This window comes from Macadamia integrifolia, unplaced genomic scaffold, assembly GCF_013358625.1.
Source record: "Macadamia integrifolia cultivar HAES 741 unplaced genomic scaffold, SCU_Mint_v3 scaffold462, whole genome shotgun sequence".
Lineage (NCBI taxonomy): Eukaryota > Viridiplantae > Streptophyta > Magnoliopsida > Proteales > Proteaceae > Macadamia > Macadamia integrifolia.
The window spans coordinates 420,167-446,409 of record NW_024870460.1 but is presented as its reverse complement, the minus strand read 5'-3'; the positions used below and the strand labels follow the sequence as shown (position 1 = coordinate 446,409).

General features: G+C 38.1%; 1 protein-coding gene and 1 long non-coding RNA gene across 3 annotated transcripts in view; one reads left to right on the top strand and one right to left on the bottom strand.

Moving 5' to 3' along the window:
• LOC122068848 (novel plant SNARE 11-like) overlaps nt 1-26,243 on the bottom strand; it is a 43,184-nt gene that overhangs the window by 10,533 nt on the left and 6,408 nt on the right. For both annotated transcript variants that reach the window (XM_042632766.1, XM_042632767.1), the window contains exons 5-9: nt 20,136-20,221; nt 11,330-11,409; nt 3,670-3,726; nt 3,430-3,522; nt 3,241-3,315 (exon numbers count right to left, since the gene is read on the bottom strand). In XM_042632766.1, coding sequence (XP_042488700.1) covers nt 3,241-3,315; nt 3,430-3,522; nt 3,670-3,726; nt 11,330-11,409; nt 20,136-20,221 — 391 coding nt within the window. The remainder of the gene's footprint in view (nt 1-3,240; nt 3,316-3,429; nt 3,523-3,669; nt 3,727-11,329; nt 11,410-20,135; nt 20,222-26,243) is intronic.
• On the top strand, nt 12,032-18,429 carry LOC122068849. The gene is made up of 3 exons (XR_006137255.1): nt 12,032-12,308; nt 12,418-12,469; nt 18,362-18,429. It is a non-coding gene; the product is annotated as an uncharacterized LOC122068849 (long non-coding RNA).

The window sequence follows — 26,243 nt, the reverse complement described above, 5'->3', positions numbered from 1 at the left end:
GGAAAGATTGTTTTCTATGCCACCATCAACCACATCTGGATGGAAAGGAATCTCCGGAAATGGACTATCAAATCTCGATCCTTTGATAAGATTTGGAAGGCCATATACTTTGATGTCAGTTCCAAACTATCCTTTATCCATCCTCTCCCCGTTAGAAATTCCCCAAGGAACATGCTCATTATTGTATCTTGAAGCCTCCCCTCCCCCTCCCCTTTAGTCGCTTCGTCCACTTTGTGCTTGGCCTTCGTTGTAGCCTTTCCACTTAGGTAGCTCCCCCCCCCCCACTCTAGAGGCTTGTTCCCTTTGGGATAGCCCCCCCCCCCTTTTTCCCCTTTTCTCTTTCCCACTTTGGCAATGAAATTATTTATTTATCCAAAAGAGAAAAAAAATTAGGGATTGGTATCCTATACGGGATTAAGTAGATAGTTTTTGTTTTTGTATTTATTTTTTGTTTTAAAACTTTTGGGAGGAGATTTGCATGGAGTATATTCTAAAGGATTGAATGTAAGATTTGTGCGGGACCCATGCAAGTTTTGAAGTATCGGTATCGCGTATTGTTCCAATACTCACTGACACTAATACGATATGATACAATACAGACTGATACTTTAATCCTATCATATAGTGACCTTTTGAAAGCTACCGATATGATACGTATTGATAACCACCAATACCGATACGATATGATTCGAACCGATACTTTAAACCCTGGAATCATGAGATTTGTGTGGAGAGGAGTTAATCTAGAAGACTACATCTAGAAGATTGTTAGCTGAAGTAATCTATTAGATCCACTACTACTTTAGTTTCTATTTTGTGAAAGTTCTTTTAGTCTAGTTTCAATTTTGTAATAGGTTTCATTGCTAAGTTAATCGCAATGTAGGGGTTACTACTGCTATTTTGGTTTTTTTATCTTTGTGCATCAGCAATTAGATCTTCTTTCTAGAAGAGTTGCTAGTTTTTAGAGTTATTTTTTTTGTAATACAAAAAAAGAGTTGCTAGTTTTTTGAGTTTTTTTTTTTTTTTTTTTTTTGTAATACAACACACTATAAATAAAGCAAAGGAGGCATGAGAGAATAAGAAGCTTGGCTTTTGCCTTTCGGGTTCAGTAGTGATGTTGTTCCCTGGACTGTGGTGATGCAGCTCCAGTCCTATTGTGGTGAAGCAATAGGTTGGAATTGGTGATGATTCCTTAGTGGTTATTATAGGCCATATCCCTTTTATTTCTTCTTTCACATGCGAAAAAAAAAAAGTGTTAGAAAGTTCAGTTATCAATATTGGTTTGTCCCTATACGTGATCCTATTGCAATTGATCTCTTGCTAGCTTTGTTGGTTCAAGATCGATTCTGCATTAGTGATTTTGGAATTGGTTGGAATTGGTGATGATTCCCTAGTGGTGAAGCAATAGGTTGGAATTGGTGATGATTCCTTAGTGGTTATTCCAGGCCATATCCCTTTTATTTCTTCTTTCGCATGCGAAAAAAAAAAGTGTTAGAAAGTTTGATGTAGATAAGTCACTTAATGGGCTTATTTTATTGCAAATAAGCCTTGGGTTGGTTATGTATGTGTTAGGCCTTTGATCCCATGGATTTTATTTGAAATGGACCACTTTAATGAGCCTAAAATATTGGTAGAATGTAGAAAAACGGGATTTAATTCATTAGCTTAATTAGTTGTTATTTAATTCAATAAAGGCCAATTAGGCCATTGGTTGGTTGTAAAGTCCTATATGGACTATTAGTTAGTTAGTCCTACTCAAAGTTGGAGTTATAAAGTCTAATCCTAATTCTATTTGAAGTCCTAGTTGTACTAGGAGTGTCTAGTCCTATTTGGAAACTAGCTCCTAGTTGTAGTTTGATTGCTATTCTGCCCTCTATAAATAGAGGAACCTATGTACTCATAATTTCAAATTTTGAATAAAAGAATATTGCAGTCAAACTGTTAGAACAACCGAGATAGTTGTGGGTGAGAAGCCCAGGCTGAGAGCCTGAGACAGCCACTCCTCCCCCACTTTATCTTTGTTCTTTAATTTTTTATTCTTCCATTCGATCAACCTTATTTCCTGTTTTACTGCTGCTACTGACAACATATCAGACCTGCCCAGAATTTCCAGAAAGCAGAATCGAACAGCCTAGAATCTGGGATTTTGAGACCTGCGATCTCTCTCCTGTTCCTTATTCTGAAATCTGATTGAAGAGCTACTGTTGGAAGGTGTTCCAAGGTGCTAGAGGACCAATCGATCATCTTCTTGAATCTGTCCAAGTCATCCAGTTGCTGATTCTGCAGAATCCTCTCAGACTCTCTCTCTCCTAGGTCTGAAAATCAAAAACTTTCATAACTTTGGGACCAGCAGTCAGAATCTGTTGATATTTGGGGGTTTTATTCCTCACACCTGGGCCTACAATCGACCAAATTTGCAGCTCAATTGGAGCCCTACAGGCCTGGCCGCACCTCTCTCTCTCGAGCTCTAGAGTAGGTCTTTCTCTCTCCTATTGGGTTGGGTTTTGGGCTGGTTTTGCTCCTGCATTGGTATTGTATCCTTGGGGATTTATTTGATGACCTTATTTCCTTGTTTCCTGGTCTTATTTATGGTTTTGTTTCCTAAGTATCTTTGATGGTAATTCCACCCATGGAGGTTGTTAATTTTTGGGATTTGTTTTGTTGGGTCTTGTGTGGGTTATTAAGTTCTGTGGGTCATAAGTTCTTGGGGTTATAACTTGTTGGGGGAGTTTATTTCTGGTAATCTACTCCTGCATTAAAGTTCAGTTATCAATATTGGGTTGTCCCTATACGTGATCCTATTGCAATTGATCTCTTGCTAGCTTTCTTGGTTCAAGATCGATTCTGCATTAGTGATTTTGCCACTCTGACTGTTATGTATGTAGGGAATGGTCTGGATAGCTGTGTAAAATCCAGACCCAAATTAATCATTTATCTTCCTATGGATATCCATCTATATATCCCTCGGTCATCCAAGCATTTGTGTATACTCATGTGGAATTGATTTTTCTGTAATTTTGATTTATATATGACTAACTCCTTTTGAGTTCAAACTTGACATGTGAACAAGGGAGCTTGGTTCTACCTGTGCACAAAATTTCAGCCCCATTCGACCTGCCACGTGGAAGAAAATAGGTTCATGTTCACCTATTCATGTAAACATTCCCGTCGAGAGAAACTCACCCCTTGAGGATTTTCACCATAAATTATGGAAAAAAATATCAAAATACAAATGTATACCTTCACAATGATGATGGCTATGACGCCAATGACAATCAAGACAAGCATGGCCATTATACACTTGTCAGTTGCAACCTAGAAAGAGGATGACAAGTAACAAGTATAAGTACCACAGCAACAAATACAACACATAATCCTAGAAAGAAAAAAAAGACAAAGAAAGGAGAAGTATAAATTTCAGAAATTGACCTGCCTACCAATTTCCTTGACCAGTTTAGATGCCTTCTTGATTGAGAAATGGATTGAGTCCAGATCATTAACAATCCTACTCATTTGTTCTGTCTAAAAATAGACGAGCCGAAAAAAAAATTAGGTCCATATTTTAATACGGAAAAATAAGAAAAAATAAACCAAATACTCAAATAGAATATATTAATAAGCCTGAACTTTCGGGTTCTTTAATCTGAAATCTGGTCAAATGGCACAAACCTGTTCCTTGAGAGCAGCTGCAGTCTCGGCTCCAACACTGATTGTTTGATGAACAACCTATAACCATGATAACATTCAGAACAGGACAGGTCCCATGTATTTGGAATACTTCAAAGTTCAAACTATTAAAATGAATTTTTCTTGTCAATTTTATTCAAAAAGAAGTAATGTTAAACAGGGAATACACAAGATGCCTTATCTTTTACTGTACAATATATCAATCAGTTATCAGTGGGCCCTTTTGGGTGGGGGAGGGGGGGGAGGGGGGGAAGGAGGTGGGATACATAGTACAACATCAAGGCAACTGCAGCACCAACTGGAAGCTTGTTAACCTTCTGATTTTGCTGAGATAACCTACTCTAAGGGCCCGTTGATAACGTTTCAAGAAATGCATTTCTACTATTTCTGTGTCCAAAAACGGCAGAAACGGAACAAAAAGTGTTTGATAAAACTGTTTCATTTCACTTGTTTTCAGAAATAAAAATTGAAATTTCTACCTATTTATGGTTCAAGAAACGACCCAGGCAAAACAAGTTGAAGTTTTCCGTTTTTGGAAACAACTCGTGGCCATTCTTTCGCTGGTTACCATCGACTTCCAGAAACATGACTTATCAAACACCTTCAATTCCGTTTCTGTTTCTAGAAAAGGAAATTTATGTTTCTGCCGTTTCTTGAAATGGAAACGGTAGAAACGTTATCAAACGGACCCTAAAAAAACAGACAACCTGAGAAAAAAACCAATCATGCAGGTAACAGATGTCTGATTAATCCTCTTTCTTCTGTGTAGTTATACTTCAAAATGAATTGACAGCCCTCAAAACTGCTCTCACCCACCCCCTGATGGAGGGTTGGTAGGGGAAGGGAAAGAATCACTAAGATGGGTCTCAAAGTTTCAGGGGAGAGAGGGAGATCACACCAAGAAGGGGGGAGAATCACAGGCTTTTGCCATGCATGGCGCTCACAGCCACAAACTCGACATAGGGCACTCACAACCACAAACTCGACATAGGGCACTCACAGCCACAAACTCAATTCATTCTTCAAATCTCTGTCCAATACATTAGTTACAAGCATATAACTAGGAAAAATAAAAGACTCTTAACATGGAAACAAATCCTAAAAGGAAACCAACTCTAGCTCCAATATAATAGCTCTGATATAGCTGGCTCTTTTAGGTACTTGAATGTTTCCCAACTGTTCTGGTCCATTTACTGTTATTGCCTCTGTGAACATAGTACGTGTTACATAGGGCAGATATTGTATAATTGTTCGATTTTCTGCCATTTTTTCCATCCCTCTATGTAATCTCTTTCTATCTATATATATGGAAAAGTGAATAAATCATCATATAATAATCGAGAAATTGCAATAGAAAAGAAAAGGGGGAGGTTTGTGATGATTTTGATAATAAATCATCATATAATAATCGAGAAATTGCAACAGAAAAGAAAAAGGGGAGGTTTGTGATGATTTTGAAATCTTTCCACTAGGTAATCTATTATCCTTATACATGAAGATAATCAATTCGGACATTGTGGTCGGACTCTCTTATGGATTTCTGACCACATTCTCCTAAGTCTTATGTACTCAACTTCCTAAAATAAATAGAATAAAAATAAAGTAATGATATTATTCTTATATAAAATAAGCTACGAAAATCCTACTAGACCAAGAGCTCAAAATGTGGATCTGGTTCATCTCTGTCTGGATACCCAGATGGGTTTGGATCAGTCCAAGGCTGTGCACCTTCATCACCCCCTCCCCTAGTAAAAAAGGAGGAATCTGCACACAGCTCTAAATTATCCATCTACGAAGCCATAATGTGAACCACTAGCTGCATATTTCAACCAATGAGTCTACAAGCATTATCACAATCCTAATATTTAGTACCCCTAGTAGACAATCTTCAACAAAGATTTTGAATCTTGGTATCAGAATGTGTTTATCAACCTCTCTGCCTCACTATCAACAAAGTTCCATCTGATCTGTGATCCTGAGATTTAAAACCTTGCACTTCAATGCATAACTAATCTTACACCTTTTTCATAATGTCATTAAAATTTTTTTTGTTACAATCCCAGAAACCTGTAATCAAAACAAAGAAATATAGGAAAGAAAAGAAGAAAAGAGCAAAGAAGAGAGAGAGGTGCAACCGAAAGAGACTCCCAAAAGAGAGGAGTGGCCTACGATCATACCAGAATAGATTGATCGCAGGTTTTAGTCCTTTACTGATATTAAAATAATGTTGAAAGTAAAAGACAATAGTACCCCCATTACCTAATTACAAGAAAAGCCACATCATAGAAATATGGGGGCCGATGGGACCCAAAATACCCCGATCAGCCCCTATCGGTTTTAGAGTTTAGCGCTAGGCACCAAACTCAACACTCCCCCTCAAGCTGGAGCATACACATCACCCATGCTCAGCTTAGTACAACCATTACGAAAACTAGAAGCAAACAATGACTTAGTGAACACATCAACCAACTGATCTGATGAAGGAACAAAAGGAGTCTTAATCAGCTTCTTCAAAATAGCATCACGAACAAAGTGGCGGTCCACCTCTATGTGCTTGGTCCTCTCATGGAAGACTGGATTGCTAGCAATGTACACCGCAGCTTGGTTTTCACAATACATCTACATAGTCTTGGTCACTGGAAATCCCAACTCTTAGAGTAAAGACCCTAGCCACATTAACTCAGCAACGGTATGAGCCATAGCTCTGTCTTCTGCTTCTGCACTAGATCGGGCAATGGCAATTTGCTTCTTGCTACGCCATGTAACCAGATTACCTTCAACAAATGTATAATAACCAGTAGTGGATTTCTGATCATTAGCAGAGCCGGCCCAATCAGCATTAGAATAGCCAACTAGTTCCATATGCCGATTAGGACGATAGATCAGCCCTTTTCAAGGAGCACCCTTTAGATAACGAAGAACACGGACAGCACCATCCCAATGTGCTTTCTGAGGAGACTGCATGAACTGACTGAGGACTCCAATAGCATAGGAGATGTCAGGACGTGTTACAGTAAGATAAATTAGCTTGCCAATCAAACTCCTATACTGATGCACATCCTGAAGAGGTTCGCCATCATTAACACCAAACTTTTGGTGAGGATCCATAGGGATATCAACAGGTTTGGATGCAAACATGCCAGTATCAGATAAAATGTCCAACGCGTATTTCCTTTAAGACAGACTAATCCCTTTCTTACATCGGATCACCTCAATCCCAAGAAAATAGTGAAGTTGGCCCAAGTCCTTGGTCTGAAAGTGTTGTTGTAGATAAGATTTCACTTCAGAAATTCCTGCCTCATCATTACTGGTAAGAATAATATCATCAACATAAACTACCAAGACAACCAGTTTATCACCTCTGTGACGAACAATGACAGAATGATCAGAATAACACTGAGAAAATCCGCAAGTAACTATGGTAGCACTGAACTTGTCAAACCATGCCCGAGGGGACTGTTTAAGTCCATAGATAGCCTTGTGTAAGCGACACACACGACCTTTATTCTCCCTCTGAGCAACATAACCAGGAAGTTGTTCCATATACACCTCTTCCTGTAGATCACCCTACAAGAAGGCATTCTTGATGTCCAACTGAAACAATGGCCAATCAAAGTTGACAACAAGAGAAATAAGTAGACGAACAGAGTTTAGTCTAGCAACCGGGGAGAGTCTAAAAATAATCAACTCTATATGTTTGAGTATACCCCTTGGTAGCCAAACGGGCTTTCAACTGCTCAACAGAGCCATCAGAGTGATACTTAACAGTGTACACCCAGCGACACTTCACCAAATCCTTACCAAGAGGTAAATCTACCAGACTCCAAGTACCACGACTCAAGAGAGCATCCATTTCTACATCCATGGCGGCTTTCCATCCAGGAATAGTTAGGGCATCATTATGGGTGCGGGGAATAGGGTCAGTAGAAAGTGACAAGGCAAGACCATGAACGGGAGAGGGAAGATGAGACAAGGAAACAAAGTTATCAATAGGATACACAACCATAGATTTTTGAGTGCAAGAACGTGTACTTTTCCTTTAAGCAATTGGTAAGCCATCAAGCGAAGGAAGAGCTTCACCAGAGAAATGCGGCAGTGGAGAAAGTGAATCATCTGGAGTATTGGTTTCTCCACTTGGTTGTCCAACCTTCTTCTTGCGCTGATAAACCTATAGAGGAGGTGAGTCACTGGCACTGGGCACATCAGGGAAGGGTATGAGAGATGGAATGGGTGGAGGAGATGGAGAAGTACACTCCATACCAGACTGGGACACCTGAGGAGAAAAGAATGGTGTGCCTTCAAAGGTCACATCGGCACTAACATATTTCCTGTGAATAATGGGGTCATAGCACTTACACCCTTTCTGAGTACGTGAATAACCCAAAAAAATGCACTTGGTAGACCTAGGAGACAGCTATCTACTTGTACATACAAATTATGCATAAAACACATACAGCCAAAGACTGGGGGAGGAACAGAAAAACTTGGCAAAGTAGGGAACATAATAAAAAAAGAGAACCTATCTTAAAGCACTGAAGATGGCAAGCGATTAATCAAGTGACATGCAGTTAAAACCCCATCACATCAAAAATACTTAGGAACATACATATGAATCATAATAGCATGGGCTACCTCGAGTAGATGCTAGTTCTTGCGCACTGCTACCCCATTTTGCTGTGGGGTATAGGAGCAAATAGTTTGATGTATCATCCCACGGTTGGCACAAAAATCAGAAATATCATTTTGAGTATATTCTAAAGCATTATCAGAACGAAAAATCTTAATCAAAATGCCAAACTGAGTTTCTATTTCATTATAGAATTGCTGAAACACATAAAAATTCATATCTGTCTTTTAACATGTAAAGCCATGTAAGGCGAGAATGATCATCCACAAAAATCACAAAATAACGAAAATCAAATCTATTACTAACTCTGCAAGGACCCCATACATCAGAATGGACTAAGGAAAATAAAGACGAACTATGAGACACAGAGCGAGATGGGAACGACACACGGTGATGTTTTTCCAACTCACAGGCCTCACATTCTAACCTAATCACAGACTTAAAACTAGGAAATAAAAGTTCTAACCTAACTAAAGATAAATGTCCTAAACTACAGTGCCATTGGAAAGGAGTCACATCCCCAACAACAGTAGCAGCAACAGAAGAAGTAGGAAAACCACAATTGAGATAATATAAACCATCTTTTTCACGCCCTCCACCAATCTTCTTCCTCGTGTGAAGATCCTGAAAAACATAGTAAGAGGGAAAGAAGGTTACTGAGCAATTTAATGAGCTAGTTAACTGGCTCACAGAAAGAAGACTTAATGGGAATTATGGAACATGTAGCACAGAAGATAAATTGAGGATGTGGGTGATATAGTACCATAGCCGAGAACCGGTATGGAAGCATCGTTGGCAAGAATAACAAATGTAGAACTAGTACTAGAGAAAAAGGTTTTAAAAAGTGATGACTTACCAGTCATATGGGCAAAAGCACCTAAATCAATGATCCAGGGGGTAGAGGTAGTGGTAAAAAGGGCCGAGGTACCTGCATGAGCCAAGGTGGCAGCGGATGTAGACCTACCATTTAGATGTATTAGAGGATGCCTCGAGAGTGTGCAAGCACCGAAGCAACTAATTGATGTCATCGCGCAGGCTGGTAGATAAATATCCTGATGAATGGCTCGGTTTAGTATCAATGGAAGACCCTGTGTCAATACCATCGTCTAACACTACATAATTGGCTAACTAGGTGGCCCACTCGGGCTTACTATGTTTTGCCCAACAAGTCTCAACAATATGGTTAGGCTTTCCACAGTAAGTGCACTAGTGAGAAGCACGATCAGACGGCTGCCCACTAGAACCTCGACCAACCGACCCACGTCCTCCTCCACTATCCCTACCGCGACCACATCCACAATTGGCAAGGGAGGCAGAATTGTCTTTGGAAGACTAATCAGGTTTTGTTGATGAAGTAGTACGCCACAGTCGCGAATAAGTGTCATTCAGAGTAGGAACAGTATTGCCTGCGAGTAGATGGCCCTTCACTGCTTTCAAATCATTATTCAAACCAGCCAAGAATTTGGAAACAAAGAACTCAATATGTTGAGCTTTTAATTTGTCAATGTTAATGGTCAAGGGTTGAAAAATATTGAGTTCTTCAACCATTCCCCTGAAAGCACTATAATACTCTTGAAGAGTTCTGTCAGACTGGCGAAACTGGAATAGTTTCTCATAAATATCATAGATATGAGTTATGTTCTCCTCCTGAGAGTAAGTTTCCTTCAAATCGTTCCATACTCCCTTTGCAGTAGAGTGAAACATGACATTGGCAACAACATCTGGTTCCATACTATTCTACAACCAAATTAAAATCAAGGCATTCTCCTTCATCCATTCATTATAACCCTTATCAGATGCTGAAGGAGGATCAGAAGTAGTATACTGAAGTTTATCCTTGGCCATAAGGTAAACTTTCACATACTGAGCCCAAAGTAGGTAATTTGAACTTCCCTTGAGCTTGATAGAGGTAATTTGGACATTGACATTGTCCGAGGAAGATGTAGCAGTGGTAGTTTTGGTCTCAACCATGAGGAACTAAAAAAATATAGAAGAGAAAGGATTGCTGATGTAGAGGCAAACAAACAACCACCTATAAGCAGATCTATATAGTACCATAGAATGGGAGATTCTATTACAGAGCCATATTATTAAGACCTGATCTCTCCATAGTCATCACCAAACAAACAATCACCTATAGGGTTTAGGGTTTAGGGTTTAGGGTTACATACCATGGTGAAAAAAACCCTGTCAAAAATCAGTCTTCAATGGTCAATTAATAAAATGAGTAAAGGGATATTATCTAACACCCATGTGATTTAAGCTATAGCAAACGCAGCAGTAGGCAGCTGCACACCAGAGAGGTTAGCGGAAGAATGAAGTCAACAGAGAGGAATGTATAAACCCTAGGCTTGATCACAGAGGCTCTGATACCATGTTACAATCCCAGAAACCTGTAACCAAAACAGAGAAATAGAGGAAGGAAGAGAAGAAGAGAAGAAGAAAAGAGCAGAGAAGAGAGAGAGGAGCAATCGAAAGAGACTCCCAAAAGAGCGATCATACCAGAATAGATTGATCGTAGGTTATAGTCCTTTATTTATATTAAAATAATGCTGGAAGTAAAAGACAATAGTAACCCCATTGCCCAATTACAAGAAAAGCCACATCACAAAAATATAGGGGCCGATGGGACCCAAAATACCCTTATAGGCCCCTATCGGTTTTAGAGTTTAGCACTAGGCCCTAAACTCAACACTTTCAATGGAGTTAGAGAACCTGCAGTTCTTGACATAGTTCTGGATTCCACAACAACCAATATAAAAAATGTAAAACAAAACAAATGAATAAATAAAGATTAATGGCTGCATGAAGAAGAAAGAAGACTGCTACAAGGAGCCTATGCAGTTGTATTTAGAAAATTTCCCAAATAATATCCAAATGACCATAGTTTCAACCACAAGAATAAAGGACTCCGTGTATGGGTCATCCCAAATCATCAAATAATGACCAGCACCAGCATCCTTCTCTTAAGTACCTTAGTGCAAAACATACAACAAGAAGGACGAGGGGCCTGACCTGCTTTGAGCGCTCAATGGCCTGATCAGTATCATCCATCATATGGTTGCCTCTATCTATTAACTGTTGATTGGACATAGCTGAAAAACAAATAGACAGCTTCAGAAATAATTGAAATGAGCATGATGTCAACATCCATAAACTGGAAAAAATATATTGGTTAACAAGGAAAATTTTCATAAACATCAGAAGGAAGCATAGATTTTTTGCTAGCATATATTAATTTCCAATGCACCCTTCTTATTATTAAATAAGAATTCATCTTGTTTCCTGAATATGGTGCTTTTCTGTCCAATTATTCAAACTGAAGCTGATTTTTATATGCTGAAAGTTTTGATGATGTATCTGAGTATATCATGTGCCTAATCGCAATCAACATGATACTAAGAGCCCGTTTGGTATAGTTCATAAAAAACGTTTCTAGCGTTTTTTCGTGTTAATGGAACGAAAAAATGCTGAAAACCGTTTGGTATGTTTAGGCTCCATTTCAGTTTTTTCGAAACTGTCAATGTGGTAAGAAACGAAAATGGCCCAATTTGACGAAACGCTCGGAGGCTGTTCCGTCGGCCACGTTTCGTTCCAAATTAATATAGGGAGAAACTTTCGTTCCCGATTGTCCGCGATAGAGAGAGGAGAGCAGAGAGGAAAGAAGAGAGAGCTCAGCTAAAACTGTGTACGAGAAATCTTCACCTCAGGTTCGCCTCTCCTCCTTCTCCTTCTTCTCCTTCTTCTTCTTCATTTCTTCTTTTCTTCTTCTATTCAACCTCTTCTTCTTCATCATCTATTGTAACCACAGAGAGGGTTTGTGTGAAATTTAGGGGTTTTTTTCTCCTTCTTCTTCTTCATTTTTTCTTTTCTACCAGAGACAGAGATCGATTAGCTTAACAAAGTTCTGGTTTCGAATATAGTTTGGAACTCGCACAGAGAGAGGAGAGAAGAAGAAACAGGAGCTCGCCCCCTTGTGAAATCTCCTCTGCAGGTAACTTCGATTTCAGCTCTTCTTCTCCTTCTTCTTTTTCATCTCTTTTAACCTCTTTCTTCTTGTATTCTAACCTCTTCTCCTTCTTCTTCATCTATTGTAATCACAGAGCAGGTATTGGGACAAATTTTAGGGTTTTTCTAGACCACCTATACAGAGAGGTAACGTCTTCTTCTTCTCTTCTATTTCGTCTTCTTCTCTTCTATTTCTTCTTCTTCTCCTTTGCTTCCTGAATCCATACACCTCTTGTGGTACCTAGTTTCATCTATCACAGTGTTGTTGTAAGTTTGTTAAATTTCAATTCTTCCAATTTTCATTTCAGCTTGTACAGAATCTTCACCAATTGAAATGTGCATTCTTGTTTTTATGTTTACTCTGGAAGTTGTGTATTGAAGACTTGATTAATTAATCTGTAAATAAACCTTGAGTGCCACTTCCGAAGGTAACGAAAGTTCTAAGCAGAATACTCTCTCTTGTGTCTGTGCCCAGATGAATGTGTACATTACTGTTTACTATGAATTAACAATGCAGGTCTGATTAACAACTCTTTAACTTTACTTTGGGTCTCTTCCCAATGTTTGAATTTTGGGTTTGTGTGGACATTATGCTAGACTTATACTGTCAGATTGCAAACTTTTCCTAGGTTGCTTCTTGAATGTGGTAAAGCTATATGGTTTTCTAGTTTTCTTGAACCTGTATATATTGCTCAATTTACACTTCCTTGTGAGAAAATTTCCGGATTAGCCCTCAATATGTTAGCCTGAGGGTTTAGTTCTACAGATGGGATCATGTACACATTTCAAGGCTAGAATTAGGAAGTTGGCCACTTCAGACCAAAGATCATGGTCAATATAGCATAAGGTGCTTTGGAAGTAGTAATTAGATGTTCAGTTTTATTCTATTTGAATTTCTCCTCTCTTGGGTTGTTATAGGTATTTTTGAATTTTGGTTTTGATTTATTCCTGGATCAAGTCTGGTTTGGTTGTTTCTGTTTTTGATTTGAGCTTGGTTGGGTCTAGTTTAGGCTATAGAGTTATTGGATGACTCTTTGATAAGTTGGGGGGAATTTTTGGTTTTGAAACTTAAAAATTATGTAAGAGTCTCACCTCTTGACTTCTTCTCTAACCAATTTGAGATTCTTTGATAGATGGCATCAACTTTTATTAGTGCTCCTCTACTTTCATCATAGGTCCCTTAACAATAGTTCAGTTTAATGAATTTGGCATGTGGAGTAAAATACTTTGTTGTGCCTGCACTCCAGTGTTTGTACAAATGCATGAGCCAAATCTATTGTAACTGTGTATAGAGCTTTTTAAAATCAGTTGTAAATAAAAAGAAACAGTAGAAAATCACCTTATACTACCCATTTTTATATTCTCTTTAAGTATATTGTTTCTTGTTGTTGTCTAACCTTGAAACATGTGCAGTATATTAGTGAGATGAATGGTTAATAAAGTATAGCATATAGGATTTTGTTTGTCTTGATTTCTGGATTGATTAAATGTTCATTTTTTGGGGAAGCATTTTAAGCACTATAAGTTTAGATCTCTCCAATTAAATTAGAATGCCATTTCCTTTAAGCACATTCGTAACCCATAGATTTTTTTTATACCCTTCAGGGCAATCTCCTAAGCATCTGAATTGAAGGATTGTGCATGACTGCATGTTCTTATTCTCAAAACTTGTTTCTCATTTCATTAGAGTTATGGCTATTTCCTAGATGATGAGTAAGATGAGATAAAGAATCTCCCTTCTATATTACCCATGTTCTTTAGTCCGGGGTTTTGGCCCTTTTTTTTTCTTTCAATTTTGCTGATCAGTTGGTGAATGCTATTCATTGGTGGGCAGTCATTTCATATACAAACTCTTATTTATTGTCTTATGCTTTCTCTTCATAACAAAATTTGTTAGTTGTAAAAGAAAAAAGGAACAGTTGCAGTTGTGGAAAGAAGGAATTAATAAAATTGAAAAGGGTAAGCGTATAACAGTGTTACTAGAGATTGGATGGAAGCATTTTGCTTGTTGGTTCTGATTTCTATAATCATAAATGGAAATCATAAATGTATCTTTCTGAGCTTAAGGGGTTTATGGCAATGGAATACACTATTTTCTTTTTAATTTTGTTCATTTTGATCATGAGGCCTTGGAAGGATGATTACTAGAGCTGCGGAGGAAGGTCTTTTGGAAGGTTTTCTATGACTGAACTAGTGTCCGTATCTCACCTTTATTCTGCAAATGATGCACCATGTTTTATGGAGTGCTTTGGTGATGTACTTTTGATTTTCTGAGGCTGTTTTGGCTTGGGTTTAATTTCTCCAGGATACCGTGTGTGTGGTGGTTAAGGTGATAAACTTGGCAGAATTGGCTTTTTGTCTGCCCTATAGATTGGGAATAAGCTCCTTGGTTTGCCTGGGACATGTTTTCCATACATCTTATAAATTGGAATTCTTAGGAGCCAGTGATAGAAACAAGTAAGAGAGAAGATGGATTTTGGGAAACATTGGTAAAATCTTTAAACGGGTAAGCTTATTCTAAAAGAGTCAGCAGTTGCAAGCATCCTCACTCATTTTTCATCTTTATCCAAGTCCATCTCGATGGCAAATCAATTTTTAGAATATTCTGCTGGACTTCCTTTGAAAGGTATAGGTCTACTCATCAAAGTCTCATCTAGTTTATTGGTCTTGGATTTTTTAACCCCAGGGACTTGGTGTTCTTAGGTTTAGAATGGTCTTTCCAGAACTGAAGAAATTCAATAAACTTCTGATTGCGTGGGTCTACCTAAGGTTGCATCTGGAAATTTAAATGCAGCCCTACAGTTTAACATTTAAAATATTATGGCCAACCAAAACTATCACTCCTGCAGCAAAGTGACTGTGAAAACACAGCATTACCATAATTTTCTTTTTTGCATTTTTCTTGTTTGGGGTTTTTCATAAATTGTGTATCAAGGACCAGTGACAACTTCCATCTCTTAAAATTTACTTACATTACAATATTTTTTGGTGGTAGTATATTCAATTTTTAGAGTGTCAGCATGGCTCTTCAAACATTTCCCAAGTTTCAAGGTTAATTGCTATGTATTCCCTAATCTTATTTCATTTTGTGTTTGGTTGTTATGTTTTACCATTAATTTTGCTAACCTCAAATGTCTTTATGCGTATTCATTAAAACTGTCCCCGATGCTTTTCATGTGAATAATCTGTGGCTTTAAACTCTGCTTGGTTCCCAGTATGCTAACTTTTGCACTAACTTATAATGTCTAGCTATTATGTCTGGAAGTAGTATCCCTGCCGTTAAGTGGTCAGAATTTGAGACCACTGTTTTCATTGAAGCAATGAAAGAAGCTGTAAAAAATGGTCACAAATCCGGTAATTCATTTAACAAAACTGGATGGGAGAACATTACAAAGCAATTTCAACAGGCTTTAAATCGTCCAGTTGGGAGAGAACAGTTACGCAATAAGATGAACAAGTTGAAACAAGAGTATCAACAGTTCAAGAGACTGCTTGACACAACTGGATTTGGGTGGAACTCAATGACAAAAGCAGTCACAATTGATGATGAGTCCGTATGGGATAGGGCAATACAGGTACAATAGATTTCACTAGCTAGTTGAATTATTTAAAAATTAGATTACAATGAGTAGTACATCTAAGTGATACAATTACTGCTTATGCAGGCAAATCCAGGTTGGTTGAAATACAAGAAGTATGGACTAAACAATTGGCCAGATTTGAGCATGGTATTTGGGGATGCATATGCTAGAGGTAACTTAGGGGTTGATAGTGCTCAAGATTTGGATGGCATCGAAGCTGTTAATACAGTTGATATTGAGCAAGTCTCTCACTCCCCCAGTACCCCGGTGCATATAAGCATGACTGACCCCTTTCATGAGGATACTCATACTCCAACTCAGACCACCACAAAACGAAGTCTTGATAGGACACCTACGGGACGAAGAAAAAAGAGCGCCAATAAGGGAGATAGCCACGTGAAGGACTTGTATGGGAAGTATTTATCCATGAAAATTGAGAAAGCATCCAGTACTTCTGTTACATCTCCTGTTCGTGGTGGGGTAGGTGCATCTTGTCCTCGAGATTTCAGTGTGAGTGCATGTGAGGCGGTGATATCCTCCATACCGGATATATCAAAGGAGATATATTTGAAGGCCACCAGTCGTATGTGTACTGATCCTAGTTGGAGGGAGTTGTTTGTCTGTGCAGAGCCTGTGAAGAAGACTTGGCTTTTAGATGGCTTGGAGTAGTTGAGGTTGTGTTTGAATGCTACTTTTGATAATTTTGGATTCGAGACTCTACTTTTGATGTGTGTAATTTTACTTTTGGAGATACATTGCATGACTTGGCTTTTATTTCTTTTGTTTTTTTTTTCTATTATTGATGTGTGTAATGTTGAACATGTGTTTTGGGTTGAGACGATGTGTCATCGTGTTATGTTTTACAGTTATTTGTTTCCAATTGTGTAGTAATTGTTTATTTATTGCAGTTATGTCAAATGCATTATGTGAAACTTCTAGTGATGAAGAAGATACGATCATTCACATGGGAATGGAATTATTGAGTGAGGTTGTATATATTCGAGAACCATGTAGGGATAGTGTATTTCCAGGTGCTGTCATGATGCATGAGGTATTGAATGGGCATGCCAACAGATGCTATGAAGAGTTTAGGATGGAACGTCATGTCTTCCTTAACCTATGTGACTATGTTAGACATAGGGGGTGGTTGAAAGATACGACCAACATCCGAGTGGATGAACAGCTTGGAATGTTCCTATGGATTGTTGGGAAGGGTTCAAGTAATAGGGACACCCAAAATCATTTCAACCACTCAGGAGAAACAGTTAGTCGAACATTCAATGTTGTCTTGATTGCAATGCAACGCCTGGCTAAGGAGAAAATCAGACCGCCAGACGTCAATATGATACCGATAGAGATTGCACAGAACCCAAAATACTATCCTTTTTTCAAGGTAAATATGTTAATATGATACATGTTTGTAATTAAATATATGAATGTTTATATTCTTATATGTACTGGCCATTTAATTGTCAATATATGTCATAGCATTGTATTGGCGCCATAGATGGTACTCATATCCATGCGGTAGTTCCAAGAGAGGATCAAATTCGATATAGGAATCGGAAGGGGATCACAACTCAAAATGTGATGTGTGCATGTTCATTTGACATGCGATTCACATGTGTATGCGGGATGGGAAGGTAGTGCAAATGACTGTCGAGTACTTGAACAGGCAAGAAGTGATCCTCGATTGAGTTTTCCACATCCACCTCCAGGTATTAACTTTATACTATTATATTAGATTTTCATTTGAGTGTATATGTAATAATATATATTATTTTTTGTCTGTAGGAAAGTATTATGTTGTCGACTCTGGGTATGCTAGCCAATCTGGATTTTTGACACCATTTAGGGGTGAGAGATACCATCTACCGGACTATAAAGGGCGTAGAAGATCCCCAAGAACAGCGAAAGAGTTGTTCAATTATAGGCATTCATCACTTCGGAATGTCATTGAACGCACATTTGGGGTATTGAAGAACAAATTTAAAATTTTAAGGCTAATGCATCAGTTCCCAGTGGAAGCTCAGGCATCAATCGTACTGGCATGTTGTGGGCTACACAATTATATTCGAGAAGAGCATATTGCTGATGCAGAATTCGTGGGGATGAGCGATGATTTAAAAGTTGCAGAAGATGACTTGAATCTGCCACATGAAGATTTCGTTGATCATTCTACAATACAATCAAGTCAACGAAATCGGGCAAAAGAGATGAATGCCACTAGGCTAAGAATTACAAATGCAATGGCTAGGCAGCAAAGGATGCCAGAACTAGTTGAAAACTAAAACCGATAACTATTTTGCCAAAACTGAAAACCTAAATTGATGTTTCAACACACGTAGTACTTGTTTTATGATACATTTATATATATGGGACAAGTTGATATATTATTATGAATGTCATATATTTGGATGCTATGTTAATTTTTTTGATATTTAAATTTCTGTTACAGATGACTTCTTCTATGCCCCCACTCATGATAGCAACTTGTGAAATTTGTGGGAAGAGTTGTGGTAAATATACAACCAAGTCGGGTAAAAATATTGGAAGAGAATTTTTCAAGTGTGAAGATTCATGTAATTTTTTCATGTGGGTGGATCAACTACATCTATGTAGATGTGGTAAAGGCCAATGCAAAGTACGAACTGCGACGAAAGGTCCAAACAAGGGACAGTATTTTATATGTTGCCCAAATTCAACTGGGGTAATTTATTTCTACGATTGACCTATACCTATAGATAATTTATGATTTTTGTTTCATTCGATGTTAAATTTCAACGACCCTAATCACATCTACTATTATTTGATATAGGCTGATAACCGTGGATGTGGTATGTTTGTATGGTTGAAAGATGAAACACATATCTCTACCATACAACATACATTATGTTCAGAAAGCTCAAGCTCAACATCAACATCATCCAGACCACCTTCCATTTCGAATGAGTACATGAAAGGATATCTGGAAGGGACACTTAAAGGATTAGAGGACCAAACAAATAAGATGAAAGACATCCTCCATACATTCAAGTTTTTAGACTTGGGAAAAAAGTGAAAATTTGGGGAATTATGTAATAGTTAACTTGCACCTAGGAATTGTTAATACTGTATTTTATTCATCATTTGGAAACCATGTTTTTTTTAATTGGGCTGTAATATTTTATTGTCCCAAAAGAATTTATATGCTTATAGTATTTTAGTGTTATTGTTGTAATTATTGACTTAAAAGAAAAGAAAAGAGAGAAAAAAAAAACCCGTTTCTGAAACAAGCATTACCAAACGGCAGAACTGTCGTTTCTTGGTTCTGAAACTGTTCTAGAAACAGATTCACCAAACAGCCCTAAATCGTTTAAAAACGACGTTTTGACACAGAAACTGAAATTTCCGTTTCTGACACGAAACGGAGTTTCTGGAACAGAAACGATACCAAACGGAGCCTAAGCCTTCTAGCAATAACATCATGCTACTCCTCATGAAGTATCTTCATAGCACAATGGGCATTAATTTTACAGGACTTTTGAGTGCAATTCAGAATATCCAGTCAGATTTTCCTTTAATTCAAAATTTACAGAATCTTTGGGTACAGCACAATTTGTTCCCACAGAAGATGCTTAATTTAGTATGGTATTGACCTCTTATGCAGCACACCACCACCTCTAGCTTCAAATATCTACAAGTGTGAAGCAGTACAAAGCTATTTAGCTGTAGTGCACTGTTTCCTTTAGATGCTCCATGTCTTTTCTGTGCTCCAGTCCTACGGAACAAACCAGTATTTTAAGGTACATAGTGAAAAAAAGAGGATGGTTTAAATAACCATCTTATTTACTAGCTGTGTTTTCAGATCAAGGAACTTCACTCGTCCTCCTCCTCCTGTTCCTAATGAATATTTACTATTTGTTCACCCTATAGCTTGCTCAATTTTCTTGGGAAGACAAGCAAGTATACTAGTGAGCAAGCTGATCGAAGATTAAATAGGGGCCCATCAGTTTCCTTATAGATCATTGCTCATCCTGCCATAAATCTATATTGCCTTCTAACCTCCTATTCATCTTCCATAGTGTTACTCCAGCAAATGTCCAAAGATTGCACTCATTACTCTATGTACATCATACTCATGCAGGGAGTGATGTATATGACAACCATTTCAATGGTTCCACTCTACAAATCCTAAATTAGGAGAAATATTGGACGACCATAGATAATGAAAAAGAAAACTGCATGCTTACAAGAAGCCAATAGAACATTCTCTTCATCACCCCCAGGCCCATCAAAGAGGTCAACTCGCTTGTTGTTTTCCATATTGCTTGCATATCTGTCATCAAATTGACAGTAATAAGATAAAAAGCCAGGGAAGAAAAGGGAAAAAGACAATGTTATCAGAAATTTATCTAGCCATCAAACAAAACAATTCATAATTTTTTCAGACAACATAAGCTTATTACAGGAGTCAAGGACGGCAAACACCATTTTCCTAAAAATTTAAGAGGGGGGGGGGACAAAATGAAGAAGAAGATATAAAGAAAGCCCGATGAAAATATATTAAAATAGTCTGACAACAACCGGCATTTTAGGTGACTCTTCCAGGTCAAAGAAGATCACGAAGTCCAGCCAATTATTACCAGATGCTCTTAAGTTTAAGTTGAAAAAAATTCCACTGGTCTCTCAAACTTTTCTTAAATATGATCAATGCAAGTCTTTGACCACAGTGCAGAGCAAAAGGAAAACAAAGACCAAGTTAGGTAGCTTCCGAAAGGGTTTTAGTAAAAAAAGGAGGAAAATGATGGATCTTAGGACAAGTGAGAGGGCAAAACAATAAGTGTGTGCTTGTATTGCAGATACTTGACATTGGTTCATTTGACATAGTCCTAAACTCATACATAAAATAAAAAAAATACCCTATGTTCATTATTTCTTGGGGTGCATTGGGTTTGCAAATGTTCGATGCTATGAACCCAGAAAAAAAATTAAAAATAAATAAATAAAACTTGAACTCCAATATCATGCATTTCAGTGACAAAATAGTTCCTGATTCCCATAAAAACTCAATATATGACTTCTCTGGATATTCAAAACATCTATGGTGGAGGTGGGTTTCATAATTCATGCATAACCGCACATCTTAAAATAAATAAGATATCAGCTCACCCTCCTCATCCGTAATGGAGCAGTGAGAGTCTAGAAGAGTACATCCAATACCATGTCACTCACAAATTGCACTCAGTTGCAAGACCAGCTAATCTTTTGAATATGATTACATATACTAGTGGTGCATATAGGTGTCGATGGTTTCTCCGACCCATTGGACCATTCATGTTCGTCCAAGATTTAGCAAGGTCACCGAAATGAAATCTTTCCTAAAAATATGGATTTAACAGTCTTCATTTGGATCAAAACTACGTTGGTCTGGGTTTTGACAATTCAGGCAAAATCCAGCTACAGCTTGTCAAATTAGGATACTAACATGTAATAACTAGAGAATGTGTTTATGTACAAGATAATTGTCTATTAAAGTACTAAAAAGTGCTGAGGAATCAAATTCATTAGAAATCACAAACAGACTTAAATGGTGTAGCGAAAAATAAAATAAAGGGCTCAATTGGATCGCAAATAAAGTTCTAACTAGAAAAACCATGACAGAAACTGCTATAGGTCCTCATCCAAAATCAGAATCAAAGATCATGTGGGGACTCAGTAGTACAGTTACTTGCAGACAGTGTCCCATTGTCAGATCTTAACCTGACTAACTGCCCTTAAAATGTTGTCACTTTTTGAGTCATCATTCACCAAGGATTCTTATATGCCAGACTCAACTGTGGAGCATGCCACAATTTCTAAAATGACAGAAATGCCCTTATCATGTTGATTGTACAATTAAGTACAGGACCCAACAGGGGCTTTGGAAACCATTCTTGATGTCAATAACCTCCCCAGGGGCCTGGAATTTTGGTTGAGGAGGAGACCCCTCCCCGCATCTATAGCTGTTGTTTGTGTATATACTCTGTATAGCAGGGGATTCTTGATATGCCTAACATATCTATAAGGTTGATACGTACACATTTACAACAGGTCTTTCTCAATTAAGTTTGGTTGAGAAAGATTCATGTGTGTAACCCCATGTATAGAGGCTGCTGTTTGTGTATATCATGTATAGCAGTGGTTCTTGATTGCCTAAACATAGCTACAAGGTTGATATGTACACATACTTACAAATGGTGCAATGATGGCTAAAGGAAAAGAATCAGATCAAAATCAATAAGTACAACAAAGGTGCAGAACTCCTTATGGGTCAAATGAGGTGACAGTTGGTCTTTTCAATAAGAAGAAGTGCCCCTAGCCTATGAATGGAGAGATGAAGGTGAAAAGGGGATCTGATTCATACTGGTACACCAATTTTTTCTGACTTGCAGGATTTTTAACAACCAAATCTAGGAGTTTTTTTTTAAATGAGCAATAGAACTCTGTGCTACCTCATTATTTTACTGTCGTACCCCTTAAGTAACAGCGGCTTCATATTAACAAAAAATTATGAGCCAAACAATTGCCAAAAGAATGAATGAGCAGCATATGTATAGACATGGCATTTAGGAAAATTTATATCCCAGGATCCTAATGCCACAGTCCATAACAGTGCGTTGAATGCTTCCCCATACATATTTGAAGAGATTCCCTTAAAAGGTTTCATATTTTCATCATGAACACCCATGCAACATGAGGATAAAGTGAACCCAACTACAGTTTTTGATCCACAAACAAAGATTAAGTACTAAACCAAGACAAACACAGAAAGCTTCTTAAGACAGAACCCAGCGCTACTCATTGCATGCTTTGATAAACACATGGCACGTAGCAAGTCGGAATTGTCCCAGCAATCCTGTTTTTTAAACAAATGGATCTGTATTAAAAATAAGGCAGAGCCACAAAGTGCAAGAGCCTAGTAGCGATACCTCCCACATGTTAATGAAATCCAACCCACAAGCCTGAGCTTCAAGGTGGAGAGGCCCTCCAAGTTCATAAGTGCAGCAACGGCATATTACCTGACCAATGTGGGACTAAAACCCCTCACATTCATGGCCATGGAGTGCACTCACTGCATCAACTACTCCAGCTTTGGGCCAAGGGCCCCCACATGGTCGGTGCACGGACAACCCACACTGATACCAGTTAATGATGCCCAACCCAAAAGCCCAAGCTTCAAGGTGGAGAAGCCTTTCCAAGGTCATAAGCCCAGCAGCTGCACACTACCTGATCAATGTGGGACTAACCCCCTCCACTCCTCCCCCAATTCCTGGCCAAGGAGTGCACTTACTGACCAACGTGCCCAAGCCATTGACTTAGTTACAAAAACCAAGTGCATATCAATATATGGCTCAACTCACTTAACTCTCACGCATGTGCTTAGCTGCAAAATGTGGATAGAGGTACCAAAAAGCAAGGTCTGCCCAGATTAGCTTAGGTTTATCTGATTAAGCGCCATTATCACATATTTCTTGTGCTAGTTCAGTACGTCCCTTCTCAAAGTGTTCTATGTGAAATCACTTTCTGCCCAGTTTGCCTTATTCTATATCTGTTAATAAAAACAATCTAAGCAAACTGAAGAACAAGGACGAAATTGGCTATCATTTGTTGCCAAAATGAAAGTCCAAGAATGTCTACATCATCAGGGACTAGTAGAGAAAGCAGCAACAGCCAATAAAGACCTAAGCCAGGCAAAGAGTTTCACAAAAGATATTGCTAAGAATCAGAACCTATACTCCAAGTAGTTGGCTAGCTGCTACTAGTCCATTGAGACATAGGACAGTGAACAATGACTACCAAAAGAAGGCAGTGTATTCAAAGCGATCAAATTCCATTCCATTAAGAATTAAAAATAGTACAGCAGATGACATCAGTGAGTCACAATCAAAAGAAGGGTGAGACAGTCAAAGAGTTTCATGAAAATCTTGATCCATTACAAGCATTAAGGTAGTGGGCAGACACCCAAAGGAATGAAAAGTATTCTTCGTTCCTTCTGCAATTAACATCCCTGACTGAGCTATAATGGAGAGAACTCTTTCAAACCAAAAGATACCACATTTGAAGTATCTAAAGCCAAAGATGGCCAGGTTCTTTTACCAAGGACTCACTTTAGCCCAGAAGAATCTAGCAAGTTCCAGATCAATTTGATTAGTTTTAAGACTTCTAAACTTTGAAATGAAGAAAACATGAATCATAACGAAATTCAGCAAACCAAGAAAAAAGGACAGAACCCAATTAAACTGAACAAACTAACATAACAAATAGAATAAAATTGCAAAACCTCAACACTGGAATCGCATTATTTCAGAACATAGCATAAAGTAATCGAATATGGAGCGGGCATTGCCAATTGTTACCCTCTTTGCTGCCTCTTTGCAACTTCTATAAAAGAGGAAGAAGCATCTAAATAGTAATTTGTAAATAGATAAGATGCCATATCTCACAAAAATAACCCAAAGATGATCTTCCCCACACACAATGAGACAGCAAATAGGGGGAAAGCTGTTGTGGCAGAAGATGATTTGTTCCAGATATGAAACTGGCCCTACTACAAACTTTTTGTAATTAACCTTTCTATCCAAGGATACGATTTCCAAAACATCATAAATTAGCCAAGAAACTAATAGCTAATGCACACGAGAAATGTTGGGAACATGCCCACACTCCAAAATGTGTTTTGATGATAACAAACAAATAGTGGCTTTAACCACGATTGTTAAGCGATGCTTAGTGTAAGAAGATATCTTGAAAGCAAATGCTTGCATGTCAAATTCCAAGAATTCAAGCTTCAAGAAGACAAAACATGAAGCTCAAAGACATAGAATTGCGAGCAAGAAAAAAAGAAGATGAAGTGCCAAGGAGTGGAAGATTCAAGTGAAGAAGCCAAGTGAAGACCTTAAGGATAGATCATAGTTTTTAAGGCGCTGGTAAGGCGTCGCCCTGGTCGCCTTACCAACGCCTAGGCGCTGATGCGGTCCATTGGTAGTATGGCAGCCCACCGACTTATGAGAAGTGTGAAAGGTGACGCCTTATGACACCTTATGTACTCACTATTTTAAAAGTAAAATTTAAAATTGTTTTGATGAAGATTCCAAATTACATTTTCTCATTGGCAGGTGTATAAGTTTTGATGCACATGTGATGCATTGGATCGAATTTTTTTTTTTTAAAACACATTATCACATCCGCAGGAGCGACAACTAAATGCTTCTTGTCGTATATTTTTCTTATCCACGTATATCTTCAATCTATCATAATTACTGGAAACATTTGAAAATAGGTCCGTCAGGCGATTTGATCTGCTTCTTCCTATAAAGTTACCGTGAATTAGAACTTTATACCACCATACGTCGGAATATGTTGTCCTGTAATGCAAGTGTTGACGCACCTTACCATATCCGGACCAGGTCATCGATTACTATTTTTTTTTTTTTAAACAAATTTTAAAATTGCTTGATAAAAATTCCAAATTACATATTCTAATTGGGAGGTGTATAAGGTCTGATGCACATGTGATGCATTGGATTAATTTTTTTTTTTAAACAAATTTTAAAATTGCTTGATGAAGATTCCAAATTACATATTCTAATTGGGAGGAGTATAAGGTCTGATGCACATGTGATTCATTGGATCAATTTTTTTTTTACACAAATTTTAAAGTTGCTTGATGAAGATTCCAAATTACATATTCTCATTGGGAGGTGTATAAAGTCTAATGCACATGTGATGCATTGGATCAAAAACCATATAAAAAATAAAAATCCTTACCATAAAAAAAATAAATAAATAAATAAAATAAAACCAAAATCAGTAAAAATCGCACCTCTCATTCTCTCTCAGTCTACGACTTTGCCCTCCAAATCGCAAACCCCCAAGGCCCCCGACGATCCTTTCTCCGGCGACTTCTCCTTCTCCTCCGACAGCCTTCGGCGACATCCGGCGACCTCCGGCGATCTCCGACGAAGTGCTTTCATCTCTCAGTCTTCGCTCCAAATCGTAAAACCCCAAACTAACCGACGGTGAGCCGCAGCAGCCGCCTCCTTTGATTCTTCTCCGGCGGCTTCTCCTTCTCCTTCGACAGCCTTCGGCGACCTCCGGCAACCTCCAACGAAGTGTCCTTCGACATCTCCAGGTATGTTTTAGTTTATATTTTTTATTTCTGCTTTGTGCGCTTTTTTTTCTCTTTTCTTCTTTCTTCTCCCTGCTTCTTCCTTCTTCGTAGTTCGTATGATTATTTTTTTTTTCTCTTTTCTTCTTTCTTCTCCCTGCTTCTGCCTTCTTCGTAGTTCGTATGATTATTTTTTTTTCTCTCTTTTCTT